Source organism: Peromyscus californicus, unplaced genomic scaffold (genome assembly GCF_007827085.1).
Source record: "Peromyscus californicus insignis strain IS unplaced genomic scaffold, ASM782708v3 Scaffold_21__1_contigs__length_65335640, whole genome shotgun sequence".
NCBI classification, from domain to species: Eukaryota; Metazoa; Chordata; class Mammalia; order Rodentia; family Cricetidae; genus Peromyscus; species Peromyscus californicus.
Genome location: NW_026294514.1, coordinates 35151443 through 35171024, shown reverse-complemented (window position 1 = coordinate 35171024; position 19582 = coordinate 35151443). Strand labels below are relative to the sequence as shown.

Genomic DNA, 19582 nt, shown 5'->3' with positions numbered 1-19582 from the left:
ACATCCTGTGTGACAATCAAGTTAATGCATATAAGATATTAACTGGGATATTAAGTTGTTATATAGAAAAATTAGAGTAGAATTCATTGAGCTATTTCATTTACTATTTAAAAGTGCTCTAGACAGTTGGACATAGTGGCATAGGCCTTTAACCACAGCACTTGGGAGGTTAACACAGTCAGATCTCTATGTTTCTGATAAGCTATAGCCACATCATGACACCTTGTCTCAAAAACCAGCCAATCAGCCAACCAACCAACCAGCCAGCCAGCTAGCCAGCCAATCATCCAGTCAGTCAGTCAGTCAGCTAATCAACCAACCAACCAACCAACCAGCCTGCCAGCCAGCCAGCCAATCAGCCAGTCTGTCAGTCAGTCAGCCAATCAACCAACCAACCAGCCAGCCAGCCAGCCAGCCAGCCAGCCAGCCAGCCAGCCAGCCAGCCAGCCAGCCAGTCAGTCAGCCAGCCAACCAACCAACCAACCAACCAAACAAACAAACAAACAAACAAACAAACAAACAAAACTCTCTAAACAAGCTAGCAGCTTCACAAAGTGGAAGATGCTGTCTGTTTTGCAAGCCAGTCTTACAAAGGCTGTTTTGAATGTAAGCTCTGTTTTGAATACAAATACTGAAATGAGTCAAGTAAATGTCCTTAAAAATTATGTTGGGGGCATAAATTAAATTGCAAAACTACTTATTTTTAAGACCATTTCCTTGCATTATATTATGAGAAAAGTGCAGTCTTTCTGCCTCAGAATGAGTAACTAGCTATTCGTTAGTGAGGGGTCTTCCTATGGGACTTCCTTCACAGACCCTAACCGAGGGCCTGAGAGACGTGTATGCAAACCTTAGAACGGTAAAGTCAGGGAGATGTAGATCCACCCCAGGGAGATGGCTACAGTGCTTTTTTTCTTGGTGACTAGTATTTCATATAGAAAAGAAAATATTGGAATGGCAATCCACTTTTTCCTAAGTGACTCTTTCCCTTTCAGGGTCACCCTGGGGAAAATGGAGAAAAAGGAAGGTCGGTGTTCATTTCAGGGGGCGTTAAAGGTATTCAGGTGAGTGTTACAGTCATCATGGGTTTATCAAAACCTTGTTCCCAATAGGAAATGCACGGGCAGGGATTTCTTACAAAATATTACTGAATGTACTGATGATTTTTGTCATCAACCTAACAGAACAAGATGGCCCAGTTCCTCTCATATGAAGGCGCTGACCTCAGTCTCCATGGCTGTAGACTTCCTTGCTGCCTACACCTTCAGAATTAGAAGGGCATTTTCATTTCAGGGTTCCTTGGGCTCATTACTATTGTTATTTGAGCTGGGTAGTCATTTTTTGAGGACTTACCTGAGAATCGCAGGGTACTAAGAACCCTGAGGTGGCCTTGCTTGAACAATAATGTGAAACTAACCCCACAGAAATAACTGTAGCAAAACGTGGGTAGAATCTGAAATTGTACTTGAAGTATAACTTGAGTTTAGAAAGGGCCTGGGTCTAGGAGCATGCACGCACACTCTGATCATCGCACAAAGCAATCAAATCTCAGCACAAAGTCCAGTGTTAGATCTGGATGCTGCAGCAGTGAAAGACTCTCCCCTGGATCCTTTCCTGTCACTCTAGAGCTGTGGTTCTCAGCCTCCCTAAGGCTGCGACCCTTTAATACAGTTAGTTCCTCATGTTGTGGTGACCCCCCCAACCATAAAATTATTTTTATTGCTACTTCATAACTGCACATTTTGCTACTGTTATGAACAGTAATGTAACTATCTGATATGTGACCCCAGAGGGGTCATGACCCAGAGATTGAGAACTGCTGTTCTAGATCGAGGCCTGTACAGCCACTAGATCAGAGATAGATAGATACATTGTGAGGAAACAGGACTTTTAGATCAAGACGGTAGCGTGAGATGAGCAGAAGGACAACCTACATCTTTCTTCTATGTTATCTTCACCGTAAGCATTGCAGCTAAAATGGAAAGGTATCCTGGCAGTCAGGAGCCAAGGAATACCACAAAGTTGATATAAGTGTAGCAGCTTGCGGCTCTGCTCCAGGGAAAGTTTCTCCAATGTAACAACTCTGCTCCGGCAGGGCTGCATTTCCCTATCCGGCAGGGGAGGGTTTCCCTAGGGAAAATGTTACAGTTCTGCTCCACTCTAGCTCCTGTGAAAATTATTACAGCTGGGCTCCGCTCCCCAGAAAAGGTCACACTGCACAACAAACCTCACTCAAGAGATTTATTGGGAAGGAAAAAAAATCCAGGAGGGTGACTGCCTCTATGGTGAGAAGCAGCAGCAAACTGAACAGGGTACAGAGCTTATATGGAGTTTCTTGGGGGGTGGGGCGGGCAGAGCTTTCCAGGGTGTTTTGGGATTGGTGGGTTTTTGTAGCCTGATACAGCTCAGAGATGGGTGGGATTTCATGCTCAGGGATCTCAGGAAGTCAGGTTCAGGGTGTTTTTCCTTGGCCCTTTTCACCCTACACTGACTCCATCAGCCTTGTTCTGGTCTCCAGGAGGTAGAAGGAGAGAAAAATGAAGGAAATCCCCTCTATGGAGCCTTTCTGTGGTGGTTTTCTCAATACTGACAAAGTGCACACGCTGCCTACCTGAGCTAGTGCAGATCATTCTTGTTACACTTCTCTTTCTGAGTCATCTGTATCCTAGAAAACTGTCCTCCTCTTGTAAAACAGTATAATATTGTCATTGCAGGGAGACCGCGGGGAACCAGGACTGCCCGGCTTACCAGTAAGTCTCCCAAGAAGACCATGGGCGTCTCTCTTCTCTTCAAACAGCTCTTTAGATTTTAAGTCCAACAGGACCAGCCACAAAATGTGTGAGACCCACCTAGTATAGAATAAAAATGTGATCCCTTATCAAAATTAAGACTTTCATAGTACTGGAAGGGGGTGTTAAGTCCATGTATGATGCCCTAGTTTACCCACCAGGAAGCAGTTGCTGAACCTCAGAAAGCTGCCTCATCCCCCTTATCCCCATTGTCTGGTCATGATCATTTAGCATTATCAGGCATTTACTGACCTCTAGGAAATTAACTTTTAGAAGCATAGATATATGTGTAGCCTCCTACATTAATATAGCAGATGGAATTTGTTCCACTTCTGTAACAGTTTTGCCTGCTAAATTAATAACTGTTTCTTGCTATTTTGCCCCACTTTTATCTCCTTGTAGTTTGTGATTCAATGATCATATGAGCCTTTCCAGTTTATCAATGTTTACAAGATTGATACTGAAAGCAGTTTTACCTCCCGGTGATTAACCTGTATTTCTGCTTTGCGGCTTCTAGCTATCCACAGAATTGTGTTCCCAGGCCAGTTCCCTAACTGTACAGAAGCTTGATTCCATGTAGCAAATGAGATCCTGTTGATGTCACTGTTAAGATAAATGCCAGTTCATCCTCCTAAAGAGAGCAGATCTTCACACTCATAAGTCATGTGATGTGAACTGTAGAGCAGGGGGCTGCTGTCTCCCGCCTTCCGGGCTGCTCAGCCATCCCTCAGCCAGCTGCCAGTGTATAAGCTATGATGTTGGCAACCTATCTGAGACAGAAAAATTGCTTATGTCTGAACCATCTTGACCCTGAGCTGGGGACAGTGTTTCTTTTCACTTTAGTCTTCTAGGCCACATTTCAAGAGTATTTTTAAAAAGTACACGTGCATTCATATTTAAATACGAGACAGGATAGATGGCTCAGTGGTTAAGAGCACTGGCTGCTCTCGTAGAGGACCTGGTCTTGGTTCCCAGCACCCACATGGAGACTCACAACTGTCTGTAACTCTAGATCTAGGGCAGTGGTTCTCAACCTGTGAGTCTCGACCCCTTTGGAGGTAGTATATCAGATATCCTGATCCACCACAGTAGAAAAATTAGAGTTATGAAGTAGCAATGAAAATTATTTTATGATTGGGGGTCACTACAACATGAGTAACAGTATTAGAAAGGGTTACAGCACTAGGAAGGTTGACAGTCACTGCTCTAGGAGACTCCCTCTTCTGACCTCTGCAGGCACATGATACATAGGCAAATAATCATAGGCATGAACTAAAGAAGCCTTTAAATATGAATGTTACCCAAGATGAATACGATGAGACATCTTGATGCGTATAAAGTTGTATTGAAATTAGGAAGAGCTAAGAAGTTCTTTTGTTTCTGACTTTTATCATTACAAGATTTGTTGGTAAGATGTTGGTTGTCTTTTGACCTGAAGGGAACCCTGCTGTAGAGTGTGTTACCCTTACTGGAATGCTGTTCCCATCTCTGTTGAAGATGCTCTCACTGAGCATATGTGGTGGTGGTGGGGTACTGACTGCTGTGCAGGTTTATATCTTTTAGGGCTTACATGCTATCCTTTCTGTGAGAGATAATTGTGGTTTTCACAGTAAATATGCGGATCTTTCTCTCTCTCTCTAGGGATCTAGGGGTGCACAAGGATCAACAGGGCCCATGGGGTATGCTGGTGCACCAGGGCCAGCAGTAAGTATAGCTCAGCAGTAAATGAGAGCAAAGCTGCATTCTTGAGTCAGGCTGATGAACCGTCCTCATTGGCAGGAACCCATCTTGATGCACAGGTCCCCCATCAGAAGCCACTCTCTACACAGAAAAAGTCCACCCATGTTTAAAAGTCCACTGTGTGTGGTCCTCCCTCTCTCTCTCTCTCTCTCTCTCTCTCTCTCTCTCTCTCTCTCTCTCTCTCCTTTCTTTCATCTCTCTTTTTTCAAGACAAGGTTTCTCTGTGCAACATCCTGGCTATCCTGGGACTCACTTTGTAGACCAGTCTGGCCTCAAACTCAGAGATCTGCCTGCCTCTGCTTCCAGAGTGCTGGAATTAAAGGCATGCACCATCACACCAGGCTTGTCATTTTCATTTTAAAATGACATATTGCTGTGCACATAGAGCTAGAAAGATAGTTTTCCACATGAGCCTGAGGACTTAATTTTTACCCCAGAACTCACATAAGGAGTCAAGCATGCTTCTTGAGTCTTGACTTAAAGGTGGCACATGCTTCTAATCCGAGTGCTGGGGAGCCGGATATAGGTGGAACTCCGGGGTTCCCTGACTAGCTGACCCAGCCTAATTAGTGAATCCAAGATTTCAGTGGGAGATCCTGACTCTAAAAATAAGAAATGACATCTGAGATAGATCCTGGTCTCCACATGCACTACATACGAATGCAACTACATACACATGAGCACATACATACTTGCACACACATATGCAACTGTATGTATTCATGAGGTACAACATGATATTTGGATACATGCATTTAATGTGCAGTGATCCAATCAGGATTGTTAGCACATCCATTATCTGTAGCATTCATCATTTCTTTGTATTAGAAGTATTTAAAATCTTCTTCGGTAGACATTTTGTAATGTGTGATATATTATTGTTGACTGTCACCTCACTGTGCTGTAGACCACTAGAACTCAATCCTTTCAACTATCTTCATTCTCATTGACTGGCTGTTCTTTCACCCCCTTCTTCCCATCCAGCCTCCCCAGACTCTAGGAACCACTATTTTTGTCCTTATTTCTATGAGATCAAATTTTTGTCTTCCTCATAAGAATGGGAGCAATGGCATGAACAATTTTAAAATCAAAAGTGTTTTCTAATTACAACTTGGGGTGACCAAGGAAGACATTCTGATGCCTATGACTGATTATAGTTTTTTTTCTGTTGATTTAGGGACCTATAGGTCATCCTGGGAGTCCTGGGTTGAAGGTAAGTGCTGAATAAAATACATCATCAGAGCCTGCCCTCGGTGAGATAACTGGCCATTGACATTTGTCTCAGTCACCTCTTTCCTTTTATCAGACTTCCCATTTAAGTAAACCTTAATGAGATACACAGCTAGAAGTCTTAATCACTTTTAATTGCCATTTTAAAACTAAAAAGCAATTAGATCTATTTTCTTTTCCTTTCAGGGGAATCCTGCTGTGGGAATAAAAGGGCAAAGGGGAGAGCCGGTAAGGATTCCTTGTGCAGGAGAGCAGACTAAGATGTGTGCCTTCTCTAGTAACAGAGGCTGTTGTGATCATTTGTGTTCACTGTGAACTTTACAGCTCATAACTTCTCTTTGCTAACTTAGTTTACCCTTAGCTGTAAAATGACAGGTCTGAGAAAACATAAATTCTGGGGTTAGGAAGTAGGTTCATGGGTAGGGTACTCGAAGAAATTGATGTATGGTGGCGGCTTCTCTGGACTTAACCTGAATTTCCAACAGGGGTAGGTTGCTCTTTCACTACACAGGAGAAATAGTTCTTGAGCATCAACTCCATGACAGGGTAGGGTTAACATAGCAACACCAATCTGTTCCCTGCTGACATGGAGTTCCAGAGTAGTTAAATTACAATATGGTTGGTTAACATATGAAGACTTCACGATGAAGGAAATGGCCATGATATATTATTGAACATGAGGCCAGGTCACAGAACTGGAAACTCAAGTTTGTAAAAGTAAGACCAAAGGACATCACTCTCAGACATGGTGATGCATGCCTGCAATCTCAACCCTTGAGAAGGTGAAATTTTGTCACACACACGCACACACACACCTCTCTGGGAAAAGATGGTTAAGGTGGTACATACCTGTAATCTCAGCACTGTGGAGGCGGATATAGAAGGAATAGGAGTTCAGGACCATGTTTTGGCTGCATAACAAGTTTGAGGCCAGTCGGGCTACATGAGAGATTATCAAAAAATACAAATTAATACAATAATAAAAATGAAAACACCACCCTCCATGTTTGTTACTAAGTATTGCTGGGCCATGTGATTGTAGATCTTTTGTGAATCTTTATTCTTCAGGTTTTCCTTTATGCGTTTGACTATGATAGCTATATGATACTTTTTATAATATGAAAAAAATAGTAACATCGCCCAGCTTTGAAGATGTACTGGATAGGTCCCTTTTTTTTTGGTTGTGTATAGGTTTTTTGGTGGTCTGTATAGGTTGCATTTGGACCACAAGGATAAGAGTGGTCATCATTATCAGCACATATTGCTTACTCCTCTGCTGTTTGTGCATTTGTTCAGTCCTCTGTTTACAAAATGTATGCAGCATTAATTAATTAATTAAATACATCAACACTGTTAGCTAACAGGATATAAGGAAAAATAACCTTACAGTAGCCCTAACTTCTGAACTCATTGGTACCTCCCTCATCTGCACAGAGACTGGATCCTTAGTTACCCTATTTTCAGTTAACTTGAGATGATATCCTTCAAGAAGAAATACCACCTCTGAGAAACATAGACACACTATGCAGTCCATGCTAGCCTCAAATTTGTGATTCTTCTGTCTCAGTCTCTTATCTGATGAAATTAAAGATATATAATATTTAGCTTGATTATAGTTGTAAGGCTGAATTTAACAAGACATTGTTCACTTGTATATGAATAGACATGTATGTGTATATATCTGTACACATTGTGTGCATGCCATACATAAATAAACACTACAAAGCACTACACCAAACATCTTCAATTGATTGTCTTTAGATAGTAACATTATAGATCATCTTTATTTTTATTTTTAAAATTTGTTTTAAGCCATATTTTCATAAGAAACAATAATAAAATTTTGTACCACACAACTCATTTTCCATGATTTTTATTTTAAATCTAGGACTCACAGGATTGGAAACATTATATTATTCCTGAGTGAAAGTTTTCTTTGCTTTAAAACATGTTAAAATAAAATTTCTATTTTTTTAAAATGTTTTTAAAGGGTGAAGTTGGCCAGCATGGTCCTCCTGGACCCACCCTGTTTATACAACCACCTGATTTGAGTCTCTATAAAGGAGAAAAGGTAAGTCCCACGTACCTCCTAGGTTACCTCATGAAGCATGAATGGGAAACCTTTCGGGCACAGGTACAGGGCTGGGCTACTGTGCACCATCACACGAATCTCAAAGCTGCCTTAATTAGCTGGTGCTCTTACTAGTCCCGTTATACGGGGTTGAGTGCTGCGGCTCAGAGCCTTACAGTGTTCTCGGGTCCACTCAGCTGCTGAGCGGCAGACTGGGTGTGGGCTGAGCTCAGTCCTGGAGAATGCAGGACCTCAGAGTGCTGTTCTGATTGCCAACAGCAAAGATCATGGGGAGTCCAGTTGTCCTTTCAAGGTCAGATATGGGCTTCGTGTTTTGATAGCTGAAAAGTTAACAAATGCCTAGAGCTGGGTACGGACAGACTTTGGGAAGACAGTAATTCATCTGTCCACAGGTAATTCATCTGACCAACACAAGTATTCCTAATGCCAGATGCATAGTCTGTAGTTGTTTTTAAATTATGCCAAAAAGTCTCCTACCTTACCAAAACAAGCCAGTACTCTCAATAGCTATATTCCCAACAGTGCACCTGCAGTGTGGTTCCAGAACTCCCCTCCATGCCCCCTTTGCTTCTCACACTCATCCAGATAATACCAGGGACATAAATGTACTTCGGTCTTAGTTGCTAATTTGATTCCTTTCTTTAAAAAAAAAAAAGTCTAATGAGAAACAGGTTGTTGAAAGAAATGATTTATGAAGTATATGGAATTCAGCAAATACTATGTAATCATAGTATATCAATCACACTTTTTAGGGTATAAAAGGAATTCCTGGAATGATTGGACCTCCAGGACCTCCAGGACGCAAGGTAATTTAAATTCCTCTCATTTACTTATGTGAGACAATATTTTCATCTAATTTTTCATGTGACTTTCTCATTATTTTAACTGCTGGCACTTACTACTGGAAATTCTCATTATCTTACTATAATCTTATAAACCTCCATTGTAAAGATGTTCTCTCTTTAAGCTGTTGTCAGTGTTTTTGGCTTTGTTTCTCATTGTGTTGCTGCTTTCCAAATTAAGCAAGTGTCATCAGTTAAAATCTTCTAATTTGTCATTTTTTAAAGGGAGAGCCTGGTATTGGGACAAAAGGAGAGAAAGGTATTCCCGGGTTTCCAGGACCTCGGGTAAGGATCATTAGTCCTAAGCCTCAGTGAGTTTGGAAGCATGAGACTTACACTCATGAGACTATGCCTGTATTCCCGTGAGCTAAAACGTAGAAACTATCCCCCACACAGCAAGAGCAGGGTGTGTTCCTATCCATTTATATCGTTTTGATACGGTAGGCATGCACAAGACTGGAAAGCTGGGGGAGGGGGGAGACAGGATGTGGCTGCTCCTGTTGGCTCATTGTTGGCTCATCATTGGGTGATAGGTACATGTGCTGGCTAGTTTAAATGCATTTCATAAATTAAGGTGTCTATGGAAGGGTGCCCCGAAAGAAAGCACTCTCTCAGCTCACATGTGTCAGTAATGGTGTGCCCCATGGAATCATGGTGGAGGCCAATTTACAGTAGGCTTAGATTACTCTAGTTTTGGTACTGCATGATCCATTATTGACTTTTGTGTCATTTTTATTGCTGAAGTCGCACAGAGTAACTATTCATTTCCATGCAAATGAATGTGCTGTAGATTATTATGCTAAATAATTTAAATTGGAACAGTAGGAACAGCGAAAGTACACATACTCTTAATTAAACACGGGCAGTGATGTGAATATTCTGAATAAGACTAAGTAAGGATCAAGGAGAATGCCAAATGGCATAAGTACATAGAATCCATTTTATGTTTATTTCACTTTATCCTGCTGCATATCAATGCATATCAAAACTACATGTCAATACAATAAGGTTAATAAAGATAAAAGCATTGTGCTTTATGTTTGAATTCTGCTTGTTGATATTCTTTAATTATTAGGGTGAGCCTGGTTCCCATGGATCTCCAGGTTTTCCAGGATTCAAGGCAAGTGTACATCCCAGCAGAGGTGAAGAATTATGTTTAAGTTGTACTGTTGTGTGCGAATGCTACAAGAATTGGATTTCTTTTAGTTCTTAAATTTATTTTAAATTTATTTATTGTGTGTGTGTGTTTGTGTATGTGTGTGTGTGTGCATGTGCACATGTATGACTCTGTGCATGCATGGAGCTCAGAGGATAATTTGAGGAAGTCTGTTCTCTTTTCCCACTATATGGGTTCTGGAGATTGAACCTCAGGTGTTGTGGAAAGAAGCTTAGTTCACTGAGTCATATCACCCCCAACCACATATTTTGGGTTTAGTTTTTTTTTAAAAGATTTATTTTATTTTAGTTATATATTTAAATAATGTATGTTTATATTTTATAGACTATATTGTATTTTACATTGTATTTATATAATTTATCTAAACGTGCATTTACATAATTTTAAATTGTATCATATGTCTAAACATGTATTTATATTATTTTAAAGTATACACAGTTATATGTACACGTGAGTGCAGGTACCTACAGGGTCCAAAGGACATTAGCAGTTGTGAGTCACCCAACATGAGAGCTAGGAACTCACCTCCAGCCCTCTCCACACCACCGCACCATCTCCAACCCCTTTTTTTGGATTTTCTGAGACAGGGTTTCATGTAGTCCAGGCTAGCCTTGAACTCACTACCTAACAATGTAATTGAGGCTGGTCTTGAACCCCTGATCCACTTATCGAATTGCCTTTACATCTTAAGTGCTAGATTACAAGTGTGTGCTATGCACCTGCCTGCCTCAGATACCTACATTTTATAGCTTACACAGTGGTTCTCAACCTGTGGGTTGCAACCTCTTCAGCGAACTTCTATCTCCAAAAATACTTATATTACTATTCATAACATTAGCAAAATTATCATTATAAAGTAGCAATGAAAATAATTTTATGGTTAGGGTCACCACATCACGAGGAACTGTACTAAAGGGTTGCAGCATTAGGAAGGTTGAGAACCACTGAATTACATTGTGTTGTTGATTTTAAAAACTGAGTTACAAAATTGATGCAATCTGAGAGTGGTTAAGACTGCCCAGAGTCTCTGTGAGTATGCACTGTTCACATTGTGCGGGAGTGAGGTGACATCAGCCCGACACAATCAGCTGTTTGAAGTATGTCTGTGGTTGTTTGTAGGGGGAACAAGGAGTAGCTGGAGATCCTGGGATGTTCGGATTTCTTGGTCCAAAGGTAAAAATGGGAGCCCATGTCAGAGAAAATTTTACATTATTCTGTTATCAACTTAAGGTTTTAGAACATTTTGAATAATCAAACAGTGTAACTTTTGGAAGAGATGGATATAATTCTGCAAATATTATTTGAATGCAGGCTGTGTATTATGTGTAAGTAGTATATTTTCATGCATTACCGTACTAATTAGTACATGAAACACAGTTATGCTTACATTTGAGAAGCAATTCTTTCAAAAGTGAATAAAAATGAGAGTTTCTAAACTCTCACGATACCATATGCAGAGAGACCATCTGCTTTTGTAGCACTGTGGTGCTTTTTTTCCTTTGTTTTCGAACTTCTTTTGTGACAACATTCAGTGCTTGTTCAGGGCAAGCCCGGCCCCTCTCAGGGGACATGATTAAGGGAGAGACAATATTATGCTGCTGTCATGAAATGCAGATTCAGGTCTTGCTAGGTGACTAAACTGTTTATACTAGAAGGCCTCATTAGATGCTAACATTCAAAGTCTACCTAAGCAACTTAGTGACTTATGTGATGTTAATTTATGGGCACACAGTGATAATTTTGCTGCAGTTCATGTTTTTTTTTGTTTGTTTGTTTGTTTTTTCTTTTGTTATAGCTTTGTCCATTCATTGTTTTCTCCCGAGTGTAGGTGAGAGGCCAGATGCCTGTTAGTTCCTCTGGGACTCTTTGACTGACTCACTTCTCTAGCCAGCCAGTTGCCTTTCCTTCTCTGATGAATGTGCCCGAGGCCCTCTAACCTCTGCTTAATGTTAGGAAGCACGGTTATTTCCAAGAAAAGTAATGGAATGAATGATTTCAGGGGGATCCTGGAGATCGCGGGTACCCAGGACCACCAGGCGTCTTGCTAACTCCCTCTCCTCCACTCAAAGGTTTGTGTTCAATTTAATTCTTCCATAATTTATACAGAAATGGACTAGGTGGGCCCAGACACAAGAGCGGGTTCTGGTATTCCTGTAGCTTGCACACCAGCGAGGATTAAATCAGGGCTATTAATATTTAGCTACTTTTCTCATTGCTACGACAAAACACCTCAGAGCAATGTTAGAGAGAAGGGGTTTATTTGGGGTCATGGTTTCTCTATGCTAGGGAAGGTGTGGTCCATAGCTCTGTGGTGGGGCAGATTTGGGCAGAGGTTTGCACAGGACAGCCATACTGGGGAGAAGCAGACTAACTGGAATCAGGCACAGGCTGTGGACAGCTTTGCAAGTTCCATCCCCATTGTTTCCCTCCCACCCTCCTGGCCTCACCTCCTCAAGACTACACACAACCTCCAACACCAATGACACCAACTGGAGTGTTCAAACTCATGAAGGACATTTCAGCCTCAAGCCGCAGCAGTTACTGTGACGATGTGGCGTTCAATGTGCAGGGAAAACTTTGCATCCTAGCTCATGTCCCTTCGGCATAAGACGTCAAGTCTTATTTCAGAATGTAAATATGTAGTGGTTTTATTATTATTATTATTTAAATGTTCAGAAAATAGTTGTTTTTTTTAACTGTTGAAAAAAATGTGTGAGGTCATTTGACTAACATCTACCAAGATGCCCATGAAAGGAGAAGCCTAAATCCATGTCAGAGAACTCTGCTTGAGTCTTATGTGTCTGCAGGGAAGAGACAAAGAAGACCCAGCTTGACATATCCCATTTAAAATGTGTCAAGAAACTGCAAAAATGTCTCACCAGTGCTTTATGTTTACCAAGCCTCCCAGACTCCTGAGTTTCAAGATGTGTGTGGCCATTTGTCTTATTAGATCTGTTGTTGCCTTTGGCAGGCCCTCCAGGGGACCCAGGCCCCCCTGGCCGCTATGGAGAAATTGGAGACGTTGGGCTACCAGGTCCTCCTGGACCTCCAGGCAGACCAGGGGAAACTTGTCCAGGTATTCATCTACCCTATGTTACAGTGGATTTCCTACATCATACCCAGTCCAGCTGTAATGCTTAATTCGGGCTGATGCAGAGGTTGCCTTAGGAGTGTTTGTGAAAGACAGTTGCCTGTGTGCACTCCGGGCCCACAATGCTAAGTGCTGTGTTATAGCAATGGCCCTGGATTTCTAATGTCCTCAAACTCAAGCCAATCGAGGGAAGTACTATAGATTCATTTTTACTTTATGCACATACTATGGATATTTATATAATGTTATTATATCAAAGATATTATATACATATCATAAATATATTTTCTCAGCAAACCAGAACTGTCAGAGGCAAGTATTTGTGTGACAGGACTTCATTCAGATTTCCACTTGCAGAGAGGATTTGAAACTTCTTCTGGAGCTAAAATATTTACTTAGTTGTAATACCATTCTAGTAGATTATTCCAGCTGACATATACTCATAAAAATCCATCCATCTATGTGGGTACCAATATTCTATGTGAGATGTAGAAATAAACATAATGACTTACAAAAACTTTTTACTTAAAATGAAAGGCTCTTCCTCCCCTGCCCCAAATAAAAAGAGAGTCAAGGAAATCATAGGCCACGTGACATTTGACAGAAGTCTAGGGAAGTGTCTTGCTGCCATAAGGACCAAGGGCCGCTCTGGGAGCTGTGCTGCTCAATATTCCAGTAAGATTGAGAATAGGAGTTTGAAGCCTATTTGTAGTCTGTGAACCCAGGAGAACAGATGGAACTTGGCAGGAGAAAAATCTTGAGTAAATATTTTGCTCAGTCTGTGTCCCTTGTATTTACTGAAGGAGTTTAAGGAGTTTGGTGAGCTACCCAACCACTAACTACCAAGCTCTTGTTCACTTCTCCCCAAATCTAGCTTCTTTCTCTTTTAGGGCTCAACAACAGCGATGTCAAAAAGGTTTATCTGGTGTAGTCAGTCTCTGGAGGGTGCAGCATGGGTTTAATTGACCCAGGATTCTATATATAAGGCAGGAAGAATACTCTCTTGGTTCAACTCTGGTCTTAGTTTTCTCCTTTGGGGCTTGTTTATAATAAAATCATCCCCCCATTGGGTTGAAATAAAAACCCAGTGGGAGCAACATATTCAAAATACACGAAGGCTCTAGATTACTTTTAAAAATAATTAATCCTGTGTTGGGAAGATGGATCAGTCAGTAATTGCTTCCCACACAAGCATGAACCTGAGTTCAATCCCCAGAACCACCCAGGGGTGGAGGTGCACTCTTGGAATCCCAGGACTAGTGAGGCAGAGGCAGGCTGATTCCTGGGGCTCACTGGCCAAACAGCCTAACCAAATTGATGAGTTCCAGGCCAGTGAGGGTCACTATCTCATAAAAGAAGATGGGCAGCATCTGATTAATGACCCCTGAGGCTAAGCTCTGGCCTACACACACACACACATACACACACACACACACACACACACACACACACACACACACACACACACAGACATATACACACAAATCAAATTAACCCATTGACTGTTGAATCTGAATATGGCCCACAGTAAGACATACAATTTATTTTGCATTATCTTTCTATCATACTACACAAATGTATGCACATATCCACACTAATTAAAATTCAGACTACACAGGATAATTTTTGATACATGATATCCCTATTTTCTACTCTACTCTTTTACATTGGAAAAATAACCAAGTTCCTGCTAGCCACACTCAACTTCATTCTGTGTGATATTGTTGAGTGGCCAGACTGAGATGTGTCATGCATTTTAGCCCACTGATTCTGTTGAAGAGGGTTGGGTATGGTTCCTGGCACTGCACAAGGCAACAGGTAGTATCTAGACTATCCAGTGACTGTGGAGAATCCTAGCAGGTCTTAGGAGGGGTAGGAAGTAGGCAGCATCCGAATCACAGGGGCATTTGCATTCACTGTCAGTACACCAGTGTGTATAACACCATGAGTTTTATTTCAGTTACCTACTGTATCGAGCATAGGATAAATGGGTTTCAGAGTCAGATACTTAACATTGGAGAAAGCCTTGCCACATAGTATAGTGGAAGAACTGAACTATATACTACAACATTCCAATTGCCACTCTTTTTTTTTTTTTTTTGGTTTTTCGAGACAGGGTTTCTCTGTGTAGCTTTGCGCCTTTCCTGGAACTCACTTGGTAGCCCAGGCTGGCCTCGAACTCACAGAGATCTGCCTGTCTCTGCCTCCCTAGTGCTGGGATTAAAGGCGTGCACCACCACCGCCCAGCCCAATTGCCACTCTTTACAAATTGTGTCATCCTGGATATTTACTAAGCCTCTCTGTATCTCAGTTTCCCCATCTATCAGATAGGGTCTTGCTAGGATTAGAAGATGTGGAATGTGAGCAGGCCTTAGGATCCAACCTGGTGAAGAGTGCAGAATCAATGTGTGAGCTGTTATTCCTACTACTGGTGCTGTCTGTGCCTGCTATGACCTGGGTATACACAATGAAGCGATCCCTGCAATCCAGCAGATGAACACATTAGTCACATACACAGTCATTATTTGCGCATGTGTGCCCAGAACAAATGTTAAAGATCTCTCCTACATAGATAATTTGGAGAGCACATATTTTATTCACTGTATGTGCTAATAGGTTTGCTTGGATTAATTTAATGAGTTAATAGGATGGAAAGATTGAAGAATACAATACTTTTAAGTAAGTTAAATGTATCTGTGCCAGTAAACCTAAAGAATGGGGAACAGTAAGAAACATGATCCCCCAGACCTGTGTGTCTCCTCCTTTCAAAGACAGTGATGCATTTTGGTGTATGGAATAGTCAAGTTTTAAAAGATTTTTATTTATTTATTTTTATGGGAATGTGTGTGTATGTGTGATCACATGCCACGGTGTGCTGAAGCTCTCAGTGTCCAGAAAAGGATGTTGGAGCCCCTGGATCTGGAGTTAGAGGTGTTTGTGAGTCACCTAATGTGAGTTCCCAGGAACTGAACTGTGGTCCTCCAGAAGAGCAGCAAGTGCTCATAACCACAGAGCCACTTGTCCCGCCTCAAGTCTGATTTTTTTTTTTTAAACTGCATCCTGCTCTTCTTTTTCTTTAACACAGTTTATTCCAATTACTGTGGTGTGGCTCCTGCTTTCTATCTAGCAATCAGCCTTATGAAAAAAGCAGGGGTCTTGTTATTTTTTAAAATGTAGTGATACACTCTTTCTGTGTAGCACAGGCTAGTATCAATCTTGTGATCCTTCTGTGTCCATTTCCCAAGTGCTGGGTAGCACGGTGTGCATCAATCTCTGCCAACTAGACCCTCCTTCCCTCCCTCCCTCCCTCCCTCCCTCCCTCCCTCCCTCCCTCCCTCCCTCCCTCCCTCTCTCTCTCTCTCTCTCTCTCTCTCTCTCTCTCTCTCTCTCTCTCTCTCTTAAGTTTTGTTGACTTCCTATTGACCTAAATTTGTGTTCATGTGAAGTATACAATTCGATGTTCTGCACACATCAAGGTATTCACCACTGTCCAGTGGATTAACACGCTGGCCATGCCTGCATCACCGTCATTGGATTGTGTGCCTGTGTGCCTTAATGTGTATGGAAGGAGGGCTTTATTTAACATCTCTTCTCTTAGCAGCTTCAAGCGTACAATGCGTCTTGTTAACTGCCCTCTGCATGCTGCACATTGGATCTCCAGAATTTATTGAGCTCACCTGAAACTGTCTCCTTGATCAATTCCTCCATATTACCACTTTCTTCTTCCCCAACAATAGACACTCTTCTTTTCCTTCTATGAGTTTGACTATTAGAGCCCACATGTGAGGTCACAGGGTGTTTCTCTTTCTGTGTTTGGCTTATTTCACTAGGTGTGATGTCCAGCCCCAGCCATTTTCTTTTAAATGCGCCGATTTGTGATTTCTATAGAAGCATTGCTCTTGAGAATATGTATAATTTCCACCCTTAATATTTCTTGCAGGCATGATGGGACCTCCTGGACCACCAGGGATTCCTGGTCCTCCAGGATTTCCAGGGGAACCTGGTATTCCTAGAAGACTCGACTGTGCCCCAGGAAAACCAGGGAAGCCAGGACCACCTGGCCTGCCTGGAGCACCAGGACCACAGGGCCCCCCTGGATCAGATGGTAAAATATTCCTTATTTATCTTTATTAGCTCATATGCTGAAATTCATATTTATAGGTTCACTCAGAAAGTTCAGTTTTCTAAATCCTTAAAAACTTACATAATGTTTCCTAAGTCAAGTTGGTAATATTAAAAATTTTTTATAAATATGGAATATGACATTGAGCTATCAATTAAAATATGTGAAATTTATTGTGAGTTTAAGTATGGATAATAGAATTTCATAAATTGATAGTTTTTTTTGTTTTGTCAAAGTAGTTTTTATTTTTGATGGATTGATATATGAGCTTGGTTTAAAAGTTGAACTGTTCTACAGAGCCCACTATGCAGAAAAGAAATGCCAGGCCTGTCTTTTTCTGTTCCTCCCTCCTCAAAGACAACTGTTTCTATACATGTAGCTGGATCTTCTGGTATTTGTTTCTATATTGTCATCCAGCACACTTGGCTTTCTATTGCTGAAGTTTTCACTTTGTTTGTTGGCTTTTGACTCCTACAAAATTTTGCCACCATCATTCTATGCATACACATTTTCCATTGCCACTGCTTACTGGGAGTGATATTGTCATAATTGGGGTTATAGAAATACTCAGTGTTTCCATGGAATGGTTTATAAGTGCTATACACCCGTTCGGCCTATAATGCCTATAATGATACATTCATTATTTTTTTCACAGAAACAGTTGGTAAATTGTCTTTCGTGTGTGTGTGTGTGTGTGTGTGTGTGTGTGTGTGTGTGTGTGTGTTGTGTGTTTGATGGGCTTTCGATTTAGTTATTTGAAATTAACCTCAAACCTCACCGAGTTTTGTATCTGTCATTATGACATTGCTCACTCATTTAATAGCCTTACAGCATTACTTTTCAAATGTTTCCTAGAGCTTTTCGACTTTTTTCAAATTAGTAAGGCTATACTTTTGATTTATTGCTGAGATACTTGGAGATTTTTCTTTCACAGCTTTTTAAATTATTTTTATAGCATCTAATGCCATTTAAACACATTATTGTAGAAATAATGATAAGAAAAAAATGTACATTTTTGTACATTTGCGACTGATCTCCTTGGCGTCCCTTCCCCTTCCTCCTTTCCTGCTCAGCCCTCCCGCCTGCAGTGACCCTCTGCTTCCGTTTCCACATCTCAAATGCTCCATTGCCCTTCCCATGCCTTCCCTTAAAAACTCTTTCACCGTCTCATAAACCCCTTTCTAGTTTCTTGGCTCCTCTCCTCACTTGCTCCCACTTAAATATACATATTTAACCTGTGGAAAGTAGGATCCACATGTGTCTTTCTGAGTCTGGGTTACCTCAGTATTATATTTTCTAGGTCTATCCATATTACTGCCAGTTTATTAATGTCATTGTTCTTAAACATAGAATAATAGTCCATTGTAATATAAACATGCTTGTGATCCATTTATGTGTTGATGGACATCTAGGCTGATTCGATTTTGTTGCAACTGTGAAAAGAGCAATGATAAATGTGAATGACCGTTCACTGTTATTCTCTCTGCATCTCTCTGGCTCTTTCCTTTTCACTAGTTAGATTTCTTTCTATTGTTTACTCCCACACTAGACTTCCAGAGAAAGATTTGAGATAAGAGAGTAAAGCTGAGGACCACACTTATCTGAAAATGCCTTTACCCTGCTGGGTTGTCTGATGGATAGTTTAGCTGAGTATAAAATCCTGGGTAGGAAATCTTTCTTGTCAGGATTTCATTTTCCAGCCTCCAGTGAGACCACTGAAAACTTCTATATTGCTTCACTGTTTGGTCATATGTTGGAAATCCATTTCCATTTTGGAAGCTTTCTTGAAATTTTCTTCAACTCCATCTTCCAGCTCTTATTGAATTTATAGATTTTTTTTTGCTGTTGTAATTACTGCGTGTGTTTTTATTTCTGAGAGTTTAGTTGATGCTGTTGTTCTATTTCAGTGTTTCCTTTTGCAGCAGGCTGTTCATTTATTCAGTGTAAAATAGTGCTCCTCTCTACTCTTTTTTAAAATTTTTATTATTAAGAAATTTTCTATTCATTTTACATACCAACCACAGATCCCCCTCTCCTCCATCCTCCTTCCCCCCAGCCTTCTCCTCCAACCCATGCCCCCATTCCCACCTCCACTAAGGCAAGGCCTCCTATGGGGAGTCAGCAGAGCCTGATACATTCAGTTGAGGCAGGTCCAAGCCCCTCCACGCTGCACCAAGGCTGCACAAAGTGTCCTACCACAGGTACTGGGCTCCAAAAATCCAACATGTGAACCAATAGAATCAAATTGAAGACCCTGACATTAATCAGCATACCTACGAACACCTGATTTTTGACAAAGAAGCCAAAAACTGTACAGTGGAAAAAATGAAAGCATTTTCAACAAATGGTACTGGCATAACTGGATGTCAACATGTAGAAGATTGCAAATAGATCCGAATCTACTGCCATGCACAAAACTCAAGTCCAAGTGGATCAGAGACCTCAATATAAACCATTTACACTGAACCTGATAGAAGAGAAAGTAGGAAGTGGTCTCT

The 19582-nt window shown here is 41.1% G+C and overlaps 1 protein-coding gene across 1 annotated transcript in view; it reads left to right on the top strand.

Moving 5' to 3' along the window:
* Col4a4 (collagen type IV alpha 4 chain) overlaps window positions 1–19582 on the top strand; it is a 116815-nt gene that overhangs the window by 43742 nt on the left and 53491 nt on the right. The window contains 13 exon segments of the mRNA XM_052750033.1: window positions 996–1064; window positions 2715–2750; window positions 4431–4493; window positions 5707–5742; window positions 5946–5987; window positions 7750–7830; window positions 8604–8657; window positions 8919–8978; window positions 9769–9813; window positions 10990–11043; window positions 11870–11939; window positions 12842–12946; window positions 16902–17066. Of these exon segments, the coding sequence (XP_052605993.1) occupies window positions 996–1064; window positions 2715–2750; window positions 4431–4493; window positions 5707–5742; window positions 5946–5987; window positions 7750–7830; window positions 8604–8657; window positions 8919–8978; window positions 9769–9813; window positions 10990–11043; window positions 11870–11939; window positions 12842–12946; window positions 16902–17066 (880 nt within the window).